This window comes from Hemitrygon akajei, chromosome 9 (genome assembly GCF_048418815.1).
Source record: "Hemitrygon akajei chromosome 9, sHemAka1.3, whole genome shotgun sequence".
NCBI lineage: Eukaryota > Metazoa > Chordata > Chondrichthyes > Myliobatiformes > Dasyatidae > Hemitrygon > Hemitrygon akajei.
The window spans coordinates 80,383,336-80,405,196 of NC_133132.1; the positions used below are offsets into that span (position 1 = coordinate 80,383,336).

The 21,861-nt window shown below is 40.7% G+C and overlaps 1 protein-coding gene across 1 annotated transcript in view; it reads left to right on the forward strand.

Moving 5' to 3' along the window:
* The window catches only part of LOC140733296 (SH3 domain-binding glutamic acid-rich-like protein 3), a 234,651-nt gene extending 214,646 nt beyond the window's left edge, over positions 1–20,005 (forward strand). The window contains exons 2-4 of the mRNA XM_073056436.1: positions 8,160–8,227; positions 17,192–17,359; positions 19,728–20,005. Coding sequence (XP_072912537.1) covers positions 8,183–8,227; positions 17,192–17,359; positions 19,728–19,817 — 303 coding nt within the window. The 5' untranslated portion in view covers positions 8,160–8,182 and the 3' untranslated portion in view covers positions 19,818–20,005. The remainder of the gene's footprint in view (positions 1–8,159; positions 8,228–17,191; positions 17,360–19,727) is intronic.
* The last annotated feature ends 1,856 nt before the right edge of the window (positions 20,006–21,861 follow it).

Below are 21,861 nucleotides of genomic sequence, written 5' to 3' on the forward strand. Positions count from 1 at the left end.
TGCAGAGTGACTTGGATAGGTTAGGTGAGTGGGCAAATTCATGGCAGATGCAATTTAATGTGGATAAATGTGAGGTTATCCACTTTGGTTGCAAGAACAGAAAAACAGATTATTATCTGAACGGTGGCCGATTAGGAAAAGGGGAGGTGCAACGAGACCTGGGTGTCATTGTACACCAGTCATTGAAGGTGGGCATGCAGGTACAGCAGGCGGTGAAAAAGGCAAATGGGATGTTGGCATTCATAGCAAAAGGATTTGAGTACAGGAGCAGGGAGGTTCTACTGCAGTTGTACAAGTCCTTGGTGAGACCGCACCTAGAATATTGTGTGCAGTTTTGGTCCCCTAATCTGAGGAAAGACATTCTTGCCATAGAGGGAGTACAGAGAAGGTTCACCCGATTGATTCCTGGGATGGCAGGACTTTCATATGAAGAAAGACTGGATCGACTAGACTTATACTCACTGGAATTTAGAAGATTGAGGGGGGATCTTATTGAAACGTATAAAATTCTAAAGGGATTGGACAGGCTAGATGCAGGAAGATTGTTTCCGATGTTGGGGAAGTCCAGAACAAGGGGTCACAGTTTAAGTATAAAGGGGAAGCCTTTTAGGACCAAGATGAGGAAAAACTTCTTCACACAGAGAGTGGTGAATCTGTGGAATTCTCTGCATCAGGAAACAGTTGAGGCTGGTTCATTGGCAATATTTAAGAGGAAGTTAGATATGGCCCTTGTGGCTAAAGGGATCAGGGGGTATGGAGAGAAAGCAGGTACAGGGTTCTGAGTTGGATGATCAGCCATGATCATACTGAATGGCGGTGCAGGCTCGAAGGGGTGAATGGCCTACTCCTGCACCTACTTTCTATGTTTCTATGCTTCTATGTAAATGTATCCAACAGTGGGGATGGTTTCACTTGTGATAGACTGGGTTGTATCCATCACTTTCTGTAACCCTTTCTGGGTGTTAAGAATCCTTTTAGAAATTGGACCTTGTCCATAATTAGAATTAATGCATCAGATAATAATATCTTGCATATTTCAGTATGAAGTAATTTTTTTTCCAAATGTCTATATGCCAATAATACATGAGACAAAATGTTCTTATTTTGGGCATTTCTTAGTTTATTTCTTTTCTGAAAATTTTTTGGAAATATTAATTCTATATATAATTTATGGAATGTGTAAACCATGAAAACAGATAAATTGCCCACAGTAATGAGACACCATCCTTAAGAATACAGGCTGCCAGCTTCACTGTCGGAAACCACTAAGAGTTGCTTTGAATATTTGATAGGCTATCCTCTCTTACTGCTACTACCATCGGGCAAGAAGTACACAAGCTTCAGACCGATTCCTGGTACAGAAACAGTTATCACTCTGCAACCATCAGGCTCCTCAATCAGTGTGGATAACTTCACTCATCTCAACACTGAGCTGATTCCACAACCTACAGACTTACTTTCAGCGACTTCTCAGCACATTCTCTCAATATTCCTGCAGCTGATGGATTCCTGACCTGTGACCTCAATCCCTCTTTGCCACAGACTTTTTAATAAATTAAGAGAAAACAGAAAAATGAATATTTGAGTTTGGATCTCCTGCCATTTTCAGGAAATAACACAGAAAATGTCGGAAATACAAGCCTAAGCAGAACCAGACAGAATGTTAGGTGATGGCGGAGCTGTAGAGCATTTGCAACATTTCTGTTTTACTGCTGTGCCAAAGTCCCCACTATCAAATTGGTTGAAAGCAAGGTGGATCTTTTATTTTAGCTTAAAGGCTACCCTGTCTCATAGTAGCTGATGGGCTTATACAACTATTTTAGACTCCAGTTAAGCAGCAATACAACATCACTAGAATTTGTATTGTGATTGTCTAGGTTCAGTCAATATTTCCTATACTAAATTTTGAGTCTGATGCTGAATAATTTCATTTCTTGCAAGTCGTCACAGCACAGAAGTATCTCTGTTGGTATTGTTCTGGGTCAGAATCCTATATCGGCAAGTCCTGGGGTCAATACTAAAGATCGAAGCCCAAAAGCCGATCAGAAGTCCGGAAGTCAAGACTCTTGGTCTGCAAGCCCACAAGGGAAGTCGGAGACCGATTCTTTAAATTAAATGGAGGCTGGAGAGCCAGGGTTAGAACAGTGTGCAAATATGTGTCACAGAGAGAGAGAGAGAGTGGGTGAGTGGTGTACAATATTTCAATTATATTTGAGTAATATTGTAAATATATTGTTTGATTAAATATTCTTTGTTTGGTTACATAGTAAGAATTGCTTATGTGTAAGAATTAAGTGAATGGCATAGGTCATTAATCCACTATGTTATATGTGAGTGCCTCACTAAACGAAAGAAATAGAAAAACTAGGAAGGCAATTATTCTGACCTCCATGTTTTTCTTTTGATTAATTTCTGGAGTTAGAAAACATAACAGTGGTGGTGAGGATATTTTAAAGTGAACCCAAGATGACAATCTACCTGTTGAAGTGCAGCATGTTTTCCTTCAGAAGGGGAGAGAACTAGTTGTGCTTTAAAAAAACGCAGAAAACTGATGAAATTATGAAGCAATGTGTAGGGCCACATGTTCATAAACAGTGAGAGTCAAGTGATACTAATAATAAATTTTAAAAAAGCAAAAATGGCAAGTTTCATCAGAAAGATGCATTCAATTGCATAACAGATAACTGGATATTGTATACTGAACAAACTGAGCAGTATTTTGAAGCAAGTGAAACAGCTAATAAGAAATGAGTTCCAGCATTGCTGAGTGCAATGGGTGAAAAAAACATACAGCTTGCTTAAAAGTTTAACTGCTTGATGCACCATCAATAACTCACTCTGAGACGTAGGAAGCGAGGTATTGGCTTTTATTGACTGGAAGAATGAACAACACTACATCCTGGAGAATGAGGCCAGGCATCAGGCCTCAATCGCCTTTATACAGGGGTCTGTGGGAGGAGCCACAGGAGCAGTCAGCAGGGGTCTGTGGGAGGAGCCACAGGAGCAGTCCAGACAGGTATATGTAGTTCACCACACTGCTCAAGCAAAACCAGCCAAAATGAGCTTTGCTGATATTGTGAACATAACGCAGGGCTATTTAGAACTGAAGTCATTGCTGATTGCAGAATGTTTTTGGTTTCATAAATGGAAGAATGGCTCTGTCAGGATCTGTGATAATTTTAAGCTTACCATCAACCCAATACTGAAAGTAGGTTAATATCCTCAGCCCACGATAGGGGATAGTCTCTATTTCTGCATAAATATGACCTAAAATGTGATCAGATCTTCACGTAAATCCTAAAACTAAATAAAAATAACCCAATTAAATAAGTAACACAAAAGCATTAGACGTTCATTTATTTATTGAAAAAAATTATCCAATATAACATGTGTTTGTTGGATAATGTATGTGAACCATTGCTTTCAATAACTGGGTTCACCTTGTGCAGCAATAAATTCAACCAAACATTTCCGATAACTGTTGATCCATCCTGCACATCAGCCTGGAGGATTCCAATCAATGAGATGAGATTGGAGGTATGGGTTGTGGAGGTGCCCTACCCAATAAAAAGGACACACAAAACCATTCCTCCATACAAACTGTTTCAGTTCATCAATATTTCTGGGATACCTTGCATGAACGGACTTCTTCAAGTCATGCCACAGTTTCTCAATTGGGTTAAGATCTGGACTTTGACTTGGGCATTTCAAAACACATATTTCCTTCTTCTTAAACCATTCTGTTGTTGATTTACTCTTGTGTTTCAGATCATTGTCTTGTTGCATTATCCAACTTCTATTAGAGTTCAGGTGATGGACCACTACCCTGACATTCTCCTGTAAAACGTCTTGATACAATTTTGAATCCATTTTTCCTCAACAATTGCAAGCTGTCCAGGCCCTGAGGCAGCAACACTGCCCCAAACCATGATGCTCCTTCCACCATGCTTCACAGTTGGGATGAAGTTTTAGTGTTGGTGTGCAATGCCCATTTTCCTCCAAACATAGCCCTGTGCATTTCTGCCAAAAAGTTCAACTTTTGTCCCATCTGTCCACAGAATATTGTCCTAGAAGCATTGTGGAACAGGGATTTCAGCAAGTTCTGGATATTCAGCAGGTCATTTGCTGTTACCCCTGGGTTCATTTTCACCCCTTTCAACATTGCACAGTGTGCTGTTGGTATGATCTTTGCAGGACACCCACTCCTAGTAAGAGAAGTAACAGTACTGAATTTCCTCCATTTGGAGACAATTTCTCTTACTGTGGACTGATGAACACTCAGCTCTTTAGAAATACTTTGGTAGTGTTTTCCAGCTTCATGCATTTCTACAATTCTTCTTCTAAGGTCCTCTGGATGTTGTTTTGCTCGAGGCATGGTGTACATAAATAGATCTTTCTTGAGAAGTTCAGACTCCGTCAGTCAGTGACTTTGTGTATCCTTTTTATAGGGCAGGGCACCTCCACAACCCAAACCTCCAATCTCATCCTAATAATTGGAACACCTGACTCCAAATAGCTTTCGTAGAAGGCATTACCCCAGAGGTTCACAGACTGTGCTGTTTAAATAGTGTACTGAATAATGACGAGAAGAAGTACAAATGTTTGTGTGTTATTAGTTTAGGCACATTGTATTTGTCTATTATTGTGACTTAGATGAAGATCAGACCACATTTTATCAGTAACTAATGCAGAAAACCAGGGAATTGCAAAGGGTTCACAGACTTTTTCTTGCAACTGTATTTGCAAACTTTTCTGGAGTGAAACACTTCAGCATAATGAATTTAGTGGAGACGTACGTACAGATGGAGATGGAAGAAGAATCTGAAGTGTTTCTCAACATGAACACACTCTATTGGGCTTATCACTATAATAGGCTTATTTTTGGAGTAGCATCTGCACCTGGACTCTGGCAGAAAGCTATGGACCAGGTGTTGCAAGGCTGTCCAGGCACTCTTACATGCTTGACAAGGAACATCTCAAGACAGTATTACAAAGATAAGATTATGCGCTCAGAAAGTGGCACAACAAGTATGAATTCTTTAAATCAAGAATCGCTTACATTAGTCACACAATGTACAAGGTTTATACGAGCGTGCTGAGAAAATTCAAGCAGTAGTGGATGCCTCTAGGGAAAAGACGTGTCACAGTTGTGTCTTTTTAGGATTTGTCAATTTTATAATAGGTTCCCAGCAAACCTGCCTACTGTGTTCTAGTCCTTGGACTCAATACTACAGTTTGGGAAGGAATGGCATTGGACAAATCAGTGTGAGGTGGCTTTCTAAAAGGCAAAGGAAATGGTGATGTTAGACCCTGTACTCACACATTATGATCCATATTGTCCAGTGAATCTTACCTGTGACATATGGTATAGGTGCAGTCATGTCACATGTTATGAGTGATGGAAGTGAACTGCTATGGGGCGCCCCATAACCTTTGCATTATGTTCCCTTATGGTTGCAGAGGAAATTACGCACAGATTGACAGAGAGGCCTTGAGTCTGGTTTGGGTTGTAAAATATTTCAACGACTACTTGTATGGGAGAAAGTTTACCTTCATTGCTAACCTTCAACCACTAGTGTAGATTTTCGATCCACAGAAAGATGTCCCACTAACAACAGTGGTGTAATGTAGAGATAGGCTCTGTTTCCTGAGGACACAATTGCAAGTTCAAATTCAAGAGGAAAACTATTAATGGAAATGTTGATGGATTGTCCTGTTTACCCTTGGAAAAGTAAATACCTGAAAAATTTACAGAAGAGGACACTCCTCCTGATGTATTCTCTCTAATGCGAATCGAAAGTCTCCCTGTTAAGGCAGAGTTGATCCAAAGAGAAACCAGAAAAGATCCCACACTATCTCAGGTCTACATGGTAGCCCAAAGTGGTTGGAAAGTGCCGAAGAAATCCCAGTTCCCCCAGTTTTTACCAGTACCGGGATGAACTTGCCGTTCATGGCTGTTGCCTTGTGTGGGGATTGAGAGATGTTGCACCATCGAAGCTGAGAGCTAAAGTGTTGGAGGAGCTCTGTGCTGGTCATCTAGGCATGGTTGAATTGAAAACATTGGCTTGAAGCTTTATCAGGTGGTCTGGGATAGATCAGCAGATTGAGCAGCTTGACATGCACTGTTTGGGGTGCCAACATGTCCAGAAGCAGCCAAGAGCACCACCTTTCCATCGTCTGGAATGGCCTGCATTGCTCTGGCAAAGGATTCATGTAGATTTTGCCAAACCAGTCATGGACACAAACTTCTTGGTTATAGAGGATGCAACTACAAAGAGGACAGAAGTATTCCCAATAGTCTCCACTACAACCTTGCACACTGTAGATATGTTGAGGAGTCTCTGACTGGAGTTCCAGAACACTTAGTCAGTGAAAATGGACCACAGTTTGCTGTGAAACAGTTTCAGTCATTCCTGTAAATGAATGGAATAAGACATATTACATCTGCACCATACCCTCCATCTAAGAAATGGCTTGGCGGAAAGATTTGTCCAGAGACTAAAGAATACACTACTAGCAATGTCAGCAGAACACACTACACTGACACTGAATCAGGTGCTCACCAGTTTCCTTCATGCTTATACCAAGGCAGCAAACTCAGCAATCAACAACTCACCACCTGTGCTGTTCCTGGGACATCCTGTGCGATCCTGCTTGGGTCTCCTCAAACACAATCTCAGAGTGAGTACGCAGGACAAATGGCTGAGACAAGTTGAGGGCTCCTCATACAAGCAGTTCTGGTGAGGGACTGTGGAGATGATCAAAAGCGAGTACTTGGAAAGATTAAGAACAGCGCTAGACGACTCTCCTGCACAATGGAGGTTGCATCTGTCACCTGGAGACAACACATCAATAAGTTGAGGAGAGCTGAGTCAATTGATAGAGAAGAAAGGTGTCCTGAGATGTCAAAACCACTTCCCTGCTTTCCAAGAGTCAACTCCTACTATCATCATGGATTGTGTCGGTTATTAGCACGATGGACACATTTCTCTGTATATATACATGTGATAAATAAATTAATCTAAATCTACCCCAAAACCTGAGATTGTTTTAGAGCCACAAATCTCACCTGCCAAGCCCATCAGGAAAAACGTTATCTCACAAAAGTAAGAAATCCTTCACAGTGATTAAATCTTTAGTCCTGAATGGGACAATTTAAAATTTACAATGTTGTGGTTGTATTATATAGTATACTGTATATATATATATATATATATAATGACTATGTATATATATATAAGATGACTAGAGAACAATATATTACATATTTCAGTTAAGATGCTTTTTAATTTAGTATATAGCTAAGTAGAGAGGAGTGTAGTGTATTCAATATTTCAATAATATCTGAATAATATTGTAAAAGTAATGTTTGATTAAGCATTCTTTGCTTACGTAATTCATTATGGTTTATATGTAGAAAGCACGTGAATGCCATACATCATTATGCCATCACGTCATATGTGAGCGCTTCACTTAAAGAAAGGAAAAGAAAAACTAGGTGAACAATTGTCCGGCTCCAGTGTTTTTTTTTCATTTAGTTTCTGGAGTTACAATACATAATAGGTGGGTAGATGGAAGGGAGGAAAGGAACTTGTTTCGTTGCTGTTCTTCCGCTGAACATTGTGGGCATGCTATGTTGGCGTCAGGACGCGTGGCGTCTCTTGCCGGCTGCCCCCAGCTCACCCTTGGATTGTGTTGGTTATTAGCGCAATGGACACATTTCTCTGTACATATACATGTGATAAATAAATGAATCTAAATCTTAAGTACTGATTGTACAATAGATACCGCCTCAAATGTTAACCTAGGTGATTCACTTGACATTTGTACTTCAGCAACACTCTGTAGGTCCCACAAAGGGAGCCCAGTCGCAGATCGCACTTGACCCCATTCATAGACTCCTCCGCTCACCCCGCCTTCAGCTTCGCATATTTGGGGATGTAAAACCTGTGCTTTAAAATCTATTCTTTTGTTGTATTTATATTGCTGAGCTCCTTTGCGAGGATTTGGTTGAGTCACACATTTAGTGTTAAAGTTTAAATTGTTTTGAAATCCGCGTCGCTACGTCTTTTCCATATTCAATATGCAAATGATCGCTTACGTTGTGTTTTACTATTTAAAAACAGGGAGCAGGGCGAGGCTGTAGCTCTTAGTTAGTTTGTGGAACTCGGAAGCCTGCAGTATGTCTATTAGTGTTTACTACGCCAGCATTACTGCCACGGTTGAGGTATTTACCGCGTTTTATTAAAGTCATTTTCTGTCATTAATTTTCCTGAATTCGCTGCATTGGAATTTAAACATCGTAAACTGTGACAGCAAACTGGTTTTGAAAGGTCTTTACCTGAAGCATTATTGTTGACTGAAAGGGGTGGAGAAGTGTATTGTTAATGTTGAAAAACGTGAAGTTTTATATAAAATTTTAAACTTGCGAAAATGTGGTAGTGAGATTGTTGCCAGCTCCAGAATCAATATTTGCCCAAGGCAGCTGCATTTGAATTTGCTGCAAAAGCCTAAGTGGAGTTTAAAAAGTTAATCCTATTATGTGCTGCTTTGCCTGAAGCCAAATCATCAAGTTGCAGCAATAGTACGCTGAACTGAAGTAAGAAATTCCGTGAAGTGTCTTCCTGTTGGTGAACAGGGAAGCTGTATGGTTTTTTTTTATTAACGAATGCAGCTTTGAACGAATACAGATCTTTTCCTGTTCTCTTGTTCTATTGTTGCTCACCTCGGAGATTGGCTAGTTTTTAAAAAAAAAATCCACTGGACTGCAAATAGCGAGACACGTCATTGCAAAGTTACACAAAAACTAATTTTATCTCAAAATAATACTAGGTTAAAGAGGGACTTTTTAAGTAGAAAAGGGAAGTGAAAACGGTGACGGGCGGGGACTAATGGGGTGATGAGGGCGTATTCTACCTGGCTGAAGATACGTCTCAGGAGTGAGTGCGCCTGAATGGGGAAAGGCTGATTCCGATGGTGGTAATTTCTCTCTCTTCCCCCCACCCCCCAACAGCACTTCTCAGATATAAAGAAACTCAGCTTGTCTGAGGTTAATATCAAGGCACTGGGAGAATCCTAAACTATCTAAATAGTTAAGGATTGGCTGATCTGGAAAGGAGAAATGCACTGGGGCTTTGAATAATAGACTATTCGTAGGAAAAGACACCAAACATTTGTCGCCCTGACGAAGGGTTTCCGGCCCGAAACGTCGACTGTACTTCCTATAGATGCTGCCTGGCCTGTTGCGTTCCAACAGCGTTGTGTGTGTGTTGCAACCAGTTGTCTTGTCCATACTGCACCAACCGCCGCCACTAGGCTATAAACGTGCATACACACACGCTTTTCGGCTGAGGCTCGAACTAACGAGCTTCACCTAGCCCACTTGGCCACGCACGTGTGTGTGGTGGGAGGGTTTAATCAGAAATGGGGTGAAAGTTGCTACTAACATGGGAACTAGTTTAAGGGTCAGTAGTTTTAACTTTGAAAGTTTTGGGAGGTTGTGGAAAAACTTAGTTTCACCTGAGATAAGAGTCCAAGATCTGTTCAACCATTATTTCTAGAGGTATCAGCAGAGATGGAATATAAAAATACTAACCTTGTCCTTTCCCAAGCTTAACTAGTCTAACTTGAAAAAGATATCTCATTGACTAGCCTTCCATGTTGATAATGGAATATCAGATCACATTAGCCAAGATGATTTACAGGCTGGTGAGCCAGATATCAGTAAAAGGAAATGTACTAGAGGGAATTCTGAGAGAGGATCTACGAGCATATGCATAGACATCTGATTAAGTGTGGTGTTGTGCCTGAGTATTTAGCACAGGATGGATTAGAGGTCCTGAGCTGTATTGAGGGGCCAAGCTAGGTCTTTATTCCTTGGAATGTAGGTGTACGAGGAACAACATTATAGAAGTTTGACGCAGAGGTAAGGTGGATAGTATCTGTCCTTTGTTCCAGAGTAGGGGAGTCCAAAACTAGATAACATAGGTTTCGGGTGAGGGAGTGAAAAGATTTAAGAGGCCTGAGGGACTACTCTTTCATGCAGAGGACAGTGAGTATGTGGGATGAGCTGCCAGAAGAAGTAGTTAAGGCAGGTATAATAGTATCATGTGAGAAACACTTTGATAGATACATAGAGGGGTAGGGCTAAGAGCCATATGAATGAAACTCAAGAAATTGGAACTAAATGTGTGGGTATAGTGTAGTTGGGATGAAAGGCCTGTGTGATTCTATGACTTGGTATTTTGATATATACACTGGGTGCAATGAAATTCCTCACTCAAATGAGGCTCTCAGAGTAAATAGTATACATAGTAATAACAGATGCAACACAGAGTCAGCAAAATAAACTGCTAACATGCTAGTTTTGTTCAAGATCATTAACCCATAATATTAGTTCTTCTTGTCTCTCCACAGATGCTACGTGACCTGCTGAGTATTTCCAGCATATACTTGTATTTCAGGTTTCTAAAGACAGATTGTTTACAGTTAACAAACCTTAGCCACCTGTCACTCTTTCAATTCCCCACTCTACCACTGATGTTTCTCTTATTCTTTGCTTCTCAAACCTTTGATTTTCCAGCTTATCTGAGTTCTGATGAAAGTCATTGATGTGAATCATCGATTCTGTCTTTGTCTCCACAGACATTGCTTGACCTGCTGAGTATTCTGTTTTGGATTCCAATATTGATTTGAAGGCATGTAGTGATGTGAGCATGATATTTGATGAAAGTTGGATTTATCAGTTTAATGCAGACAAGTGTGAGGTGTTGCACTTTGGGAGAACAACACAGGTAGGACTTGCACAGTGAATGATAGGGCACAGAGGGTTGCTGAAGAACGGGGAGCTCTCTAGCATCAGGCAAGGTCCTAGAGTGCTATTGAGCAACAAATATTATTCCATTATTCAAAGAGGGGAATGGGGATAGTAGTGGAAATTTTGGCCAGTGAGTTTTGTACCAGTGGTAGTAAAGCTAATGTGGAGGATTCTTAGGGGTAGGATTTATGAGTATTTGAAAAACCATGACCTAATTAAGGACAGTAAGAATGGTTTTGTGCTCGGCAAGTTGTGTCTTACTAACAATTGAGTTTCTTGAAGAGGAGGTGAAGGTAATTGAAAGTAGAGCTGTGGATGTTGTCTACATGGACTTTAGTAAGATATTTCACAAGGTTCCTCAAGGGAATCTCATTCAGAAGATTAAAATGCATGGGATCCATTGTGAATTGCCATACCCATGGAAGACAAGATAGTGGTTGATGGGACTTATTCTGCCTGGAGGTTTGTGACCAGTGGTGATCCTCTGGGATCTTTGTTGGAACCTCGTCCTGCTTGTGATTATATTTAAGTGGATTGGTTGAAATTGTACGTGGGTGAGTTGGTAAGTTTGCTGATGATGTGAAGATTGGTGGTGTTTGGATAGTGTGTACAACTCACAATTGATGCAGCAGAATATAGATCAGTTACAGATATGGTTGAGAAATGGCAGAAGAAGTTTAATCCCACTAAATGTGAAGTGTTACACTTTGGGAGATCCAATGTAAAGAGACAGTACACTACATATCAACATAAGGGTATTGTCGTTAACAGTGATCTTGGAGTCAAAGTTCAAAGCCTTTTGAAAATAGCAACACAGACCATAAGACATGGGAGCAGAATTGGGCCATTTGGCCTATTTAGTCTGTTCTTGCATTCCATTGTGAGTAATTTATTATCTCCCTCAAACCCATTCTCCTGCCTTCTTGCAATCTTTGATGTCCTGACTTATCAAGTACCTATCAATCTTCGGTAATGCTCAATGACTTGGCCTCCACAGCCATCTGTGGCAATGAATTCCACAGATTCACCATCCTTTGGCTAAAGAAATTCTTCCTCATCTCTGTTCCAAATGGACATCCCTCTCTCCTGGGGATTTCCAAACTTTTTTTGTACCATGGGACATTGCCATTAACTGGGGGTCCATGGACCCCAGGTTGGGAGCCTATGCTCAATTCTGAAGCTGTTCCCTCTGTTCCTAGGCTCTCCCACTATAAGAAGCAATATGATAACCTGCCTTAATGACTATTGTTTAGTACCATTTACATCTACAGTGATTGTTCTTTGAGAGGTTGGTGATAAAATGTGTCAACTCCTGCCTGAGAAGTGACTTTGATCTGCTCAAATTTGCCAACCTGCTCCACAGCAGATGCCTTTTCATTGGCTCTTCACTCAACCTTGGAACATGTGGACTGCAAAGGTGTATACATCAGGATGCTCTTTGAGTACAGCTCAGCATTCAATACCATCATCCCCTCAAAACTAATCAAAAAGCTCCAATACCTTGGTCTCAATACCTCGTGTAATTGAATCTTTGATTTTCTCTATTTTATTTCTTATTCGGATACAGAGTAGGCCCTTCAAGCCATGCCACCAGCAACCCCTAATTTAACCCTAGCCTAATTACGGGACAATTTACAATGGCCAATTAACTTACCAAGCAGTACGTCTTTGGACTGTAGGAAGAAATTGGAGCACCTGGAAGAGACCCATGCACAGGGAGAACGTACAAACTCCTTGCAGGTAGCGGCAAGAATTGAACCTGGGTCGCTGGTACCATAAAGCATTTTGTTAACCACTGTGCCACCCACTCTAGTAAGAACTGGCAACATTTTTTTTATTGTATTTGCAGAGTTTGTTGTTTTTTGTACACTGGTTGTCTACTCCGGTGCAGTCTTCCACTGATTTTATTATAGTTATTGGATTTATTGAGTATGCCTGCAAGAAAATGTCTTAGAGTTGGAAATAGTGACATGTATGTCCTTTGATAATAAACTTAGAATTTTGAAACATCCTTGTGACATCCACTCTATCTTGGCCTTTCAACATTTGATAGGTTTCAATAAGCTCCTCATTCTTCTAAACTCTGGCAAGTGTAGTCCCTGAGCCATCAAATGCTCTTCATACTCCAACCCTTTCATTCACAGAATTATTGTCATGATCCTCTTCTGGACTCTCTCCAATACCAACACATTTTTAGATAAAGAGACCAAAGATGCTCATAATTTTCCAAGTGCCTTCTGACCAAAGTCTTATAAAGCCTTAGCATTACTTTGCCTTTAATTTCTAGTCCTCCTGAAATGAATGCTAACATTGCATTTGCCTTCCTTATCACCGACTCAGCCTGCAAGTTAACCTTGAGGGGAATCTTGCATGAGTACAACAAAGTCCTTTTGTGCCTGATTTTAAATTTTCTCCCATTTAGAAAACTGTCAATGCCTTTATTTCTTCTACTGAAGTGCATGATTGTACACTTCCCTTCTCTATATTCCATATACCTCTTCTTTGCCCATTCTCCTAATCTGTCCAAGTCCTGCTGAATACCTGCTTCCTCAACACTACCTGCCCCCACCTCCACCTATATCTGTATCATCTGCAAATTTGGCCACAAAGCCATTAATTCCGTCATCCAAATCGTTGACATAATATGAGAAGAAATGGGCTCTGCAGGTATTGGGACCCACTAGTTGATGGCAACCAAACAGAATAGGCTGCTCTTTATTCCCTGCTTTCCCTCCTGCCAGTCGGTCAATCTTCTATCCATACTATAATCTTGCTTGTAATTCCATGGGCTCTATCTTGTTATGTAGCCTCATGATTGTCAATTTGTCATAGGCCTTCTGAAAATCCAAGTAAACAACATCCTCTGACTCTCCTTTGTCTGTCCTGCCTGTTATTTGCTCAAATCAGTCGAGATTTCCCTTTGAGGAAACCATGCAGAATTTGGCCTACTTTATCGTGCCTCCAAGTGCCCGACTTACTTCATCCTTAATGATAGACTCCAACCATCTGAAGTCAGGCTAGCTGGCCTATAATTTCCTTTTTTCTGCCTTCTTTCTCACCCCCCCCCTTTTTTTAAAAAAAAGAGTGGAGTGTCATTTGCAATCTTCCAGCCCTTGGAACCATTGGAGAAACTAGCGATTGTTGAAAGATCATTACTATTGTTTTCAATCTTTTCACTTACCTGGGGTGTAGTCCATCTGGTCCAGGTGACTTATCTACCTTCATCCCTTTCAGCTTCCCAAGCACTTTGTCCTTAGTAACAACACTCACTTCTGCCCCTGACACTCTAGCATTTCTGGCATGTTGCTGGTGTCTTCCACAGAGAAGAATGACACAATATTTCTTAAGTTCATCTGCCATTTTTTTTGTTTTCCCCTCCCCACCCCATTACTACTCCAGTGTCATTTTCCAGCAGTCCAGTATCTACTCGTGTCTCTCTTACTCTTTAAAGGGTGATAAAGAAGACATATGGTGTACTTGCCTTTAGTCAAGCAACTGAGTTCAAAAGCTATGGTTTAGCGTTGCAGTTTTATAAAACTCTAGTTAAGATGCACCCATTGAATGAAGGATGTGGAGGCTGTAGAGAGGGTGCAGACGAAGTTTGCCAGCATGCTCTCTGCTAAAGTGCATTTCTTATAAGGAGAGTTTGGACACTTGTGGGTTTTTTTTTTGTTTTTAAGCATTGAAGGCTGAGGGGAGATCTGGCAACACCTTGTAAGATTGAGCACCACAGATGGGTAGCAAGAATCTTCCCAGCATTGAATACCTAACACTAGGGGGCATATATCTAAGGGAAGATCTTTGGGGCAAGTTCTCTCTCCTCCCCCCCCCCCCAATAGTGTGGTGGATGCCTGGAATGTGCTGTGTAGTGTTGGAGGCAAATGTGATAGGCATTAAAGAGACTGTTAGACAGCCACATGAACATGCATGAAATGGAAGAATATGGAGATTGTATAGTCAGAAGGGATTAGCTCAGTTGGTTATTTGACTATACTGTATTCATTCATTTGGCACAACATTTTAGGCTGAAAGGCCTGTTCCTGTGCTGTACTGTTCTGCATTCTATAAAAGTTGCTACTGCACAACTCCACTGAACCAAATGTGATCCAGGTCTGTGAGTATGCACGTTCTCCCCATGATTACATAGATTTCCACGTTCATGCTCTGCTTTCCTGCTTCATCAGAAGGCAGTACTTCTGAAAGCTGTCCTTGAGGTGAAATGGGGTGGAAGCAGGTGAATGAGACTGATAGAAATGCTCTGTGCTGGCATAGACTGCATGGGCTGAAGGGTTGTCTTTATTGTAGCAAAATATTGTGTGGTGGGGGAGGCGAGGAAGGATGCACACATGTCATTTCAAGTACAGAATGAGCTTTTGTAGTTGTCCATTTTCTAACTTAATTTTCTACTTGTACAAATTTCATTTAAGTAGAAAATAGTTTCATAATCTTCCTTCATTTCCATTTTCTCATTTTTATTACCAACTTGTCTTTCTTTTTCAACCTTGCTTTCAAAAATCGAGATACCCACTTTTGAACTCTGTACCTCTAACTATCCTCCCACCCAGCCTTCCTGAAAAAAAGTTAATAGCTCTGCACTCTAACAGGTCTGGCTTATTGTTCAAGTTCATAATCATTCACCATTGGCATGTCTGCAGCTAAATGAAACCTAGCTCCTGTGGGGTCAGGGTGCAAAACACAGTACATATAGTCACACACAGCTCATACAGTAGTTACAGTTCAGAGCATATAGTCACATTAACATTAACACAAGTCCCTGAGTGACATGGTCTGAAGATTGACAGGTTGACAGTGTGAGATGCATGTTTGTTTAAGACTGTAAAATGCTTCTGCTACTTATAATAAAACTAATAAATATGCAAAACAGCAGCAATAAAAGATGAAAAGTGGCCAGTGCAAGATGGGAGTGTGAACAGGAGTTGGAGATTGGTGGGAGGGGCAGCAGGACAGGGTGTGCTGTGTGGCAGTGGGGATTTAAGAAATCTAATAGCCCAGGGAAGGAAGCTCATTTCCTGTCTCAACATCAGGAACTGTGCCTTCAGCTGCTGTGGCCGTAAGTTCTGGAATTTACTCCATAAACTTTTCTATGCTTTCAATTGCTCCTGATGCCATTCCTTAAATTTTTCTTCAATATTTTCTTTTGGGCCACCTGTGTTTTGTGTGTCTGTTTTTTTGACTTAATTATGTTTCTTTGAAGTGATGTGTGGCATTTGTATAACAAAGACCCTGGAATTCCATCAATTCATGAGGGAATTAAAGCAACTTCTGTTTGTAATAAATTAACTATTGGTCATCTTCATTCGGCATTTACTTTTCTATCAATGGGAATTTGATGTGTTGGTGTGACATGCTACAATTATAAAGAATTGTGTAAAAAGTAAAGTACATATGTGGATTAAAATGTGCACATAGCAGCATGTATTTACAGTGTAAACATCATAAAAAGTGGATTAAAGTGTTCACAGTGCAGTGTCTGAGGTAATAGATGGAGGGGAGGGTGCTAATTAGAATGGTTAACTGCTTCAGGGAAAGAACTTCTATGATGGTGTGAAGTTTTTGTTTTAATAGCCTTGTAGTGCTTTCCAGAATGTAGCTTTTGGAAAAGGCAGTTTGCTAGGTTGGTGGTGTCTGCAATAATATTTCCCCCCTGCCTGATTCTTTGTCCTGGGCACATAAAGTCCTGCAGTGATGGCAGACTGCAGCCAATGATCTTTCCTGCTGACCTGACAGTTCTGTAGTTACTTGATAATAAAGTATGTTCATAAAAATAGCTCCATCTGTTTTTAAGAAGCAGGTGGTTATATACTGAACCTATTACTGATAATGTGGTTAAATTCTATTAATCTGGAACACTCATGACTTTGGGTATCAGATGAGCAGATTTTTGCAGACAAGGAATGTTATTCCTATTAATAGTCTGCTGCACGTTCATTAAAGATGTTACAGTAGAATAAGAAACCTTTCCAGAGAATCCACTAAGGTTATAGGGAACATGGGACACAAAATGGGTCCTACATGAAATGAAATGTGTGCCTCTTTTCCACCACCCATCTCCGAAAATGGAGAATTTCAGTCCATAGAGAGCATTTCCATCAGCCGCATTCACCATCTTCCTGTTGTGTTCAGGAACCACGATCTTGGTGAGTGGAAATGGGTTGACATCAGCACACTGCAGATCAGAAACCATACCACTGTGATTTCTGAATATCTGGACAGTAGTGTATTGCAGTTTTGTATGTAATGTCAAAATTGATTTGTTAATAAGATATGAAACCAGTTTCTATTGAACTTGTTCAACTGTTTGTAACAATTGTTTCTCCATGATTGCTAATGGGATTCATCTTATCAACTTTCTAGCTGGAGAAGAGGCAGAAACATATTGAAAGCGTCTTGTCTTCGAAGGGCATAGTCTACAAATTACTGGATCTGTCGGCAAATGAGGAACTTAAAGATGAAATGAGAAAAAAAGTAGGGGATCCCAAAGCAATGCCACCACAAATATTTAATGGAGACCAATACTGTGGGGTATGTTGTAACCTTATCCTCATGAATTACCTCAAGTCACCCTCCCATTAGCCCCATCTCTTGCTGGGTGAGTTGGTTGTATGTTGAGTACCAAAGTTGCAACCTGTATATACACTGTGGCCTATTTATTAGGTACAGGAGTGGAATCCCGTGTGCTCCTCTGCTGTAGCCCATCCACATCAAAGTTCAACCTGTTGTGAATTCAGAGCCACTCTTCTGCACACCACTATTATATTGCGTGGTTATTTGAGTTGCTGTCGCTTTCCTGTCAGCTTGAACCAGTCTGGCCACTGTCCTCTGACCTCTCTCATTTAAGGTGTGTTTGCCCGCAGAACTGGGGCTCACTGAATTTTTTTTTGTGTATTTCACACCATTCTCTGTAAACTCTAGAAATGATTCTGCAAGGAATTTCTAGATCAGTGGTTTCTAAGTTGCATCAAATCACCCCCTCTGGTACCAACAATCATTCCACGGTCAAAGCCGCTTGGATCTTGTTTCTTTCCCACACTGATGCTTGGCCTGAACAACTGAACTTTTTGACCATGTCTGCATGCTTTTGTGCATTGAGTTGCTGCCATGTGATTGGCTGAATAGATAATTGCATTTATGGAGAAGTGTACAGGTGTATTGAACAAAGTGACCGTTCAGCATATACTATATAGAATAGTACAGCGCAGTACAGGCCCTTCAGCCCATGTTGTGCCAACCTATCTAACCCTACTACATGGTCAAGCTAATCCCTTCCTCACATAGCCCTCTGATTTTCCTACATCCAAGAGTCCCTTGAATGTCCCTGTTGTATCAGCCTCAACTATTACCCCTAAAAGTGTATTCCAGGCCCCTACCACTCTCTTTATATATTTTTAAAAACCTACCTCTGACATCTCCCTAATGTTTCCACTACTCGCCTTAAATGGATGGCCTCTTGTTTTGGTCATTGCTACTCCAGGAATAAAGCTGTCCACCCTGTCTCTCCCACTTGTACACTTCTATCAGGTCACATCTGGCCCTCGTTTGCTTCAAAGAGAAAAGCACTACCTCACTCAACCTTTCCTCATGGCACGATGTGTTCTCTAATCCAGGCAAAATCTTAGTAAATCTTCTCTGCATCCCCTCTAATGCTTCCTATAATGGGGCAGCCAGAACTGAACAGAATACTCTGTGTGGTCTAACTAGAATTTTATAGAGCTGCAATATAATTCTGCACTCTGAATTCAAACTCCACACCATAGTCTGCCTTAACCATCTTACCAATTTGTGTGGCAACTTTGAGGGATCTATTGAATTAGACCTCAAGATCCTCTACACTGCTAAGATTCCTGCCATTAACCTTGTACTCAGATTCAGGTGCATGAGGCATAACTTGCTCCTCACAAATCCATGCTAACTATCTCTAAGACTACGTTCATTAAAATGCTCATAAATCCTGTCCCTAACAATCCTCTCCATTCATTTGCCCACCGGTGACATATGCTGGTGTATAACTGCCAGGTTTATCCCTATTACTTGAACAATGGAACAACATTTGCCATCATCTAGTCCTCTGACACTACTGCGGCCAGGGAAAACACACAAATCACTGTAAATGCCCCACTGATCTCTTCCCTTGCTTTCTAAAGTAACCTGGGGTATACCCCGTCTGGCCCTTGGGTTCCATCTTCTTTGTAGTTGTTTGTTTTGTTTCAGAAGCTCCAACAATGTGAAGTTAATAAAGGAGCATTTTCCAGCACATTAGCCTGCTTATGCTGACTTTGTTTCCTCTTTATCCCTGAGTGGTCCTATCCTCAGAATGCCCTGTAGTTTTCCTTTATCCAACACACCAAGGCTGAATTATGTCTCCTTCTAGGATTCCTAAATCCCTTAAGCTCCTTCCTAGCTACCTTGTAATTTTCAAAAGCCCTGTATGCTTCAACCTGAAGTATGCTTTCTTCCCCTTGACTAAATGTTTCACCTTTTGTGAATCTTCACACTACCATTCTTTCTGTCTCAGTAGGACAAACCTACAAGGGACCACATGGTCCATAAACAGCCTTCATACTTCTGTGTCTTTCCCTGAGAACATGTGTTGCTAATGTATGCTTCCAGGTTCCTGCTTAATACATTGTACATTACCAGCCTTCACATACCTGAAATTACTTTCCCATACCATCTGTTTCTATCCTTGCCCATGGTTATGCCAATGATCAGACAATTGTTTACTGTCTCCAAAATGTTCCCCCGCCGAGATGTCTGTCACCTGGCCAGGTTCGTTATCCAGTTTGGCATCTCCATTAAATATTTTTTAGATTAGAAAGCCATGAACGTTGGTAAACTAAATAATCTGGGGAAGAAAAGGGTGAGCAATAATTACATTTGTTTTTGTTTTCAGGATTATGATGCCTTTTTCCAGGCTGTGGAATCTGAACAGATAGAATCCTTTTTGAAGTTGGAGGTTGCCAAGAGTCAGAAGAATTCATGAATCAGCAAATAATATCTTGCATATTTCAGTATGAAGTAATTTTTTTCCAAATGTCTATATGGCAATACTACCTGAGACAAAATGTTCTTTGGGCATTTCTGCAGTTTATTCCTTTTGAAGATATTTTAGAAGTAATAATTCTATACAATCATGTAAATCATGAAAACAAATAAATTGCTTCAATCCTTTCCTCTGTTTGTATAATGGCTTATTTATACTGACTGCTGGAATATATGGAGGGTAACTGGAACTTGCTAGAGTAAACTGTTCATTTGGATGCTGGATAAGGTAATTTCCTTAGCATTATGGCAAATTGATTACTTTCCCCTCAACCACCAATTTTTCTGTGAAGGTTATTTAGTGTTTTAGAAAGTATACATTTAGCAACAGTTTCTTTAAGAAGGCAACTTATGGATACCCATCCATTCAAATTCATTTTCTTGAGGTGCTGATTGCCAATCTAATCACAAACAAACCAAAATCTGTAGATGCTGGAAATCTGAGCAACACACACAAAATGCTAGAGGAACTCAGCAGGCCAGGCAGCATCTATGGAAACGAGTAAACAGTCAATATTTCGGGCTGAGATCCCTCTTCAGGACTGGAGAGAAAAAATTAGAAGTAGGACTCTGACTTTCTTTCAAAATCATATCTAGCTTTACAAAGTAGTAACTTGTATTTTAAAAATACCACTTGTTCCAGTTTGCAATTGTTAAAAGCATGACAAAAACAAGGCAGTATTTTTTTTGTTCTTTTCCAATGGCATTGTGAATCACAACTATGTTCTCGGGCTAGAATTGGTTCGCTTTTTTTAATGATGTTCAACTTCATAGGAATGAAAGGAGACCATTTAGTCTCCCAGACATGTTCTACTTATTATAGCTGATGCTTGAACTGTGACTTCATTCCATCTTTGTCCCATATTTTATAGCAAATTAAGAGGAAACACAAATTTAAGATTACTATTTGAGCTCAGATTTCCTATTTTTAGGACATTTCAGGCTTCTACATGATTGGGTGACGGGTGAAGTCATTTCACTGCTTGGCAAGGGGCAGGGCTAGTTCCAGACCACAGGCCTTTGGGGTTGTAGTTAGTGCGTCGCCCAATCCCATTGACTTTGCTCTTTTTTTGGTAATGCATGGAATGAATCACCTTGTCTGAAGAACAGTGTCTGTGATGGTGGGGTCTCAGATGAAAGCCAAGTTGTATCAACCACTCAGCACTTCTGGCTAAATGTGGGCGAAAATGCTTCAGCCTTGTCCTGTACTTCACTGTCACTGAGGATGGGGAATATATGCCACCTACTTAACACAAGGCTGGTGCCACACGTGACAATCCAGTATGTCCTTGGTGTGAAAGTAGGATGTGGAAGTTTATTGGGTAGGCAGAAATGAAATGCTTAGCACAGCTACTGTAGCAGCTGGCTGAGCCCCGAAGGATGCAAGTACCAGAACACACCTGCCGCAGGAGGTACACAAATTTACATAGACAATAAACTCCCTTGACCTTGTTATTGCCAATCTACCTGTATCTCTCAAGGTAGCTGTGGTAGAAGTTGAGGTTTCAATCAGATTACCATAGCAGGCTACAGTGGGCATTCTTGCCTCTGATTAGTATATTCATGAATTTCTACATAGACTGCAATGTTTCTTTCTAAGTGAGATCAAAAGTTTATCTATTCTGTTGGTTCAATCTCCCTCTTCTGTGGATCTTTTCTGGCAGATCAACGTACTTCTGAACTGAAGTGGTGGTGACCATAAGACACAGGAGCAGAATTAGCCCATTTGACCCATCGAGTCCACTCCACCATTGCATCATGACTGATTTGTTGTCCCTCTCAATCCCATTCTCCTGCCTTCTCCCCATAACCTTGTACACCGCTGCTAATCAAGAACCTGTCAACCCCCGAGAGGCCACTGTGTCCAAATGCGCTGCCATCTTACTAGAAGAGTAAGGTGCACTTTTTTCTCTGTTATTATTTTGCCTTGTTCTGTCTTGATGCATTGTGTAATGATCTGATCTGTATGAACAGTAGGCAAGACA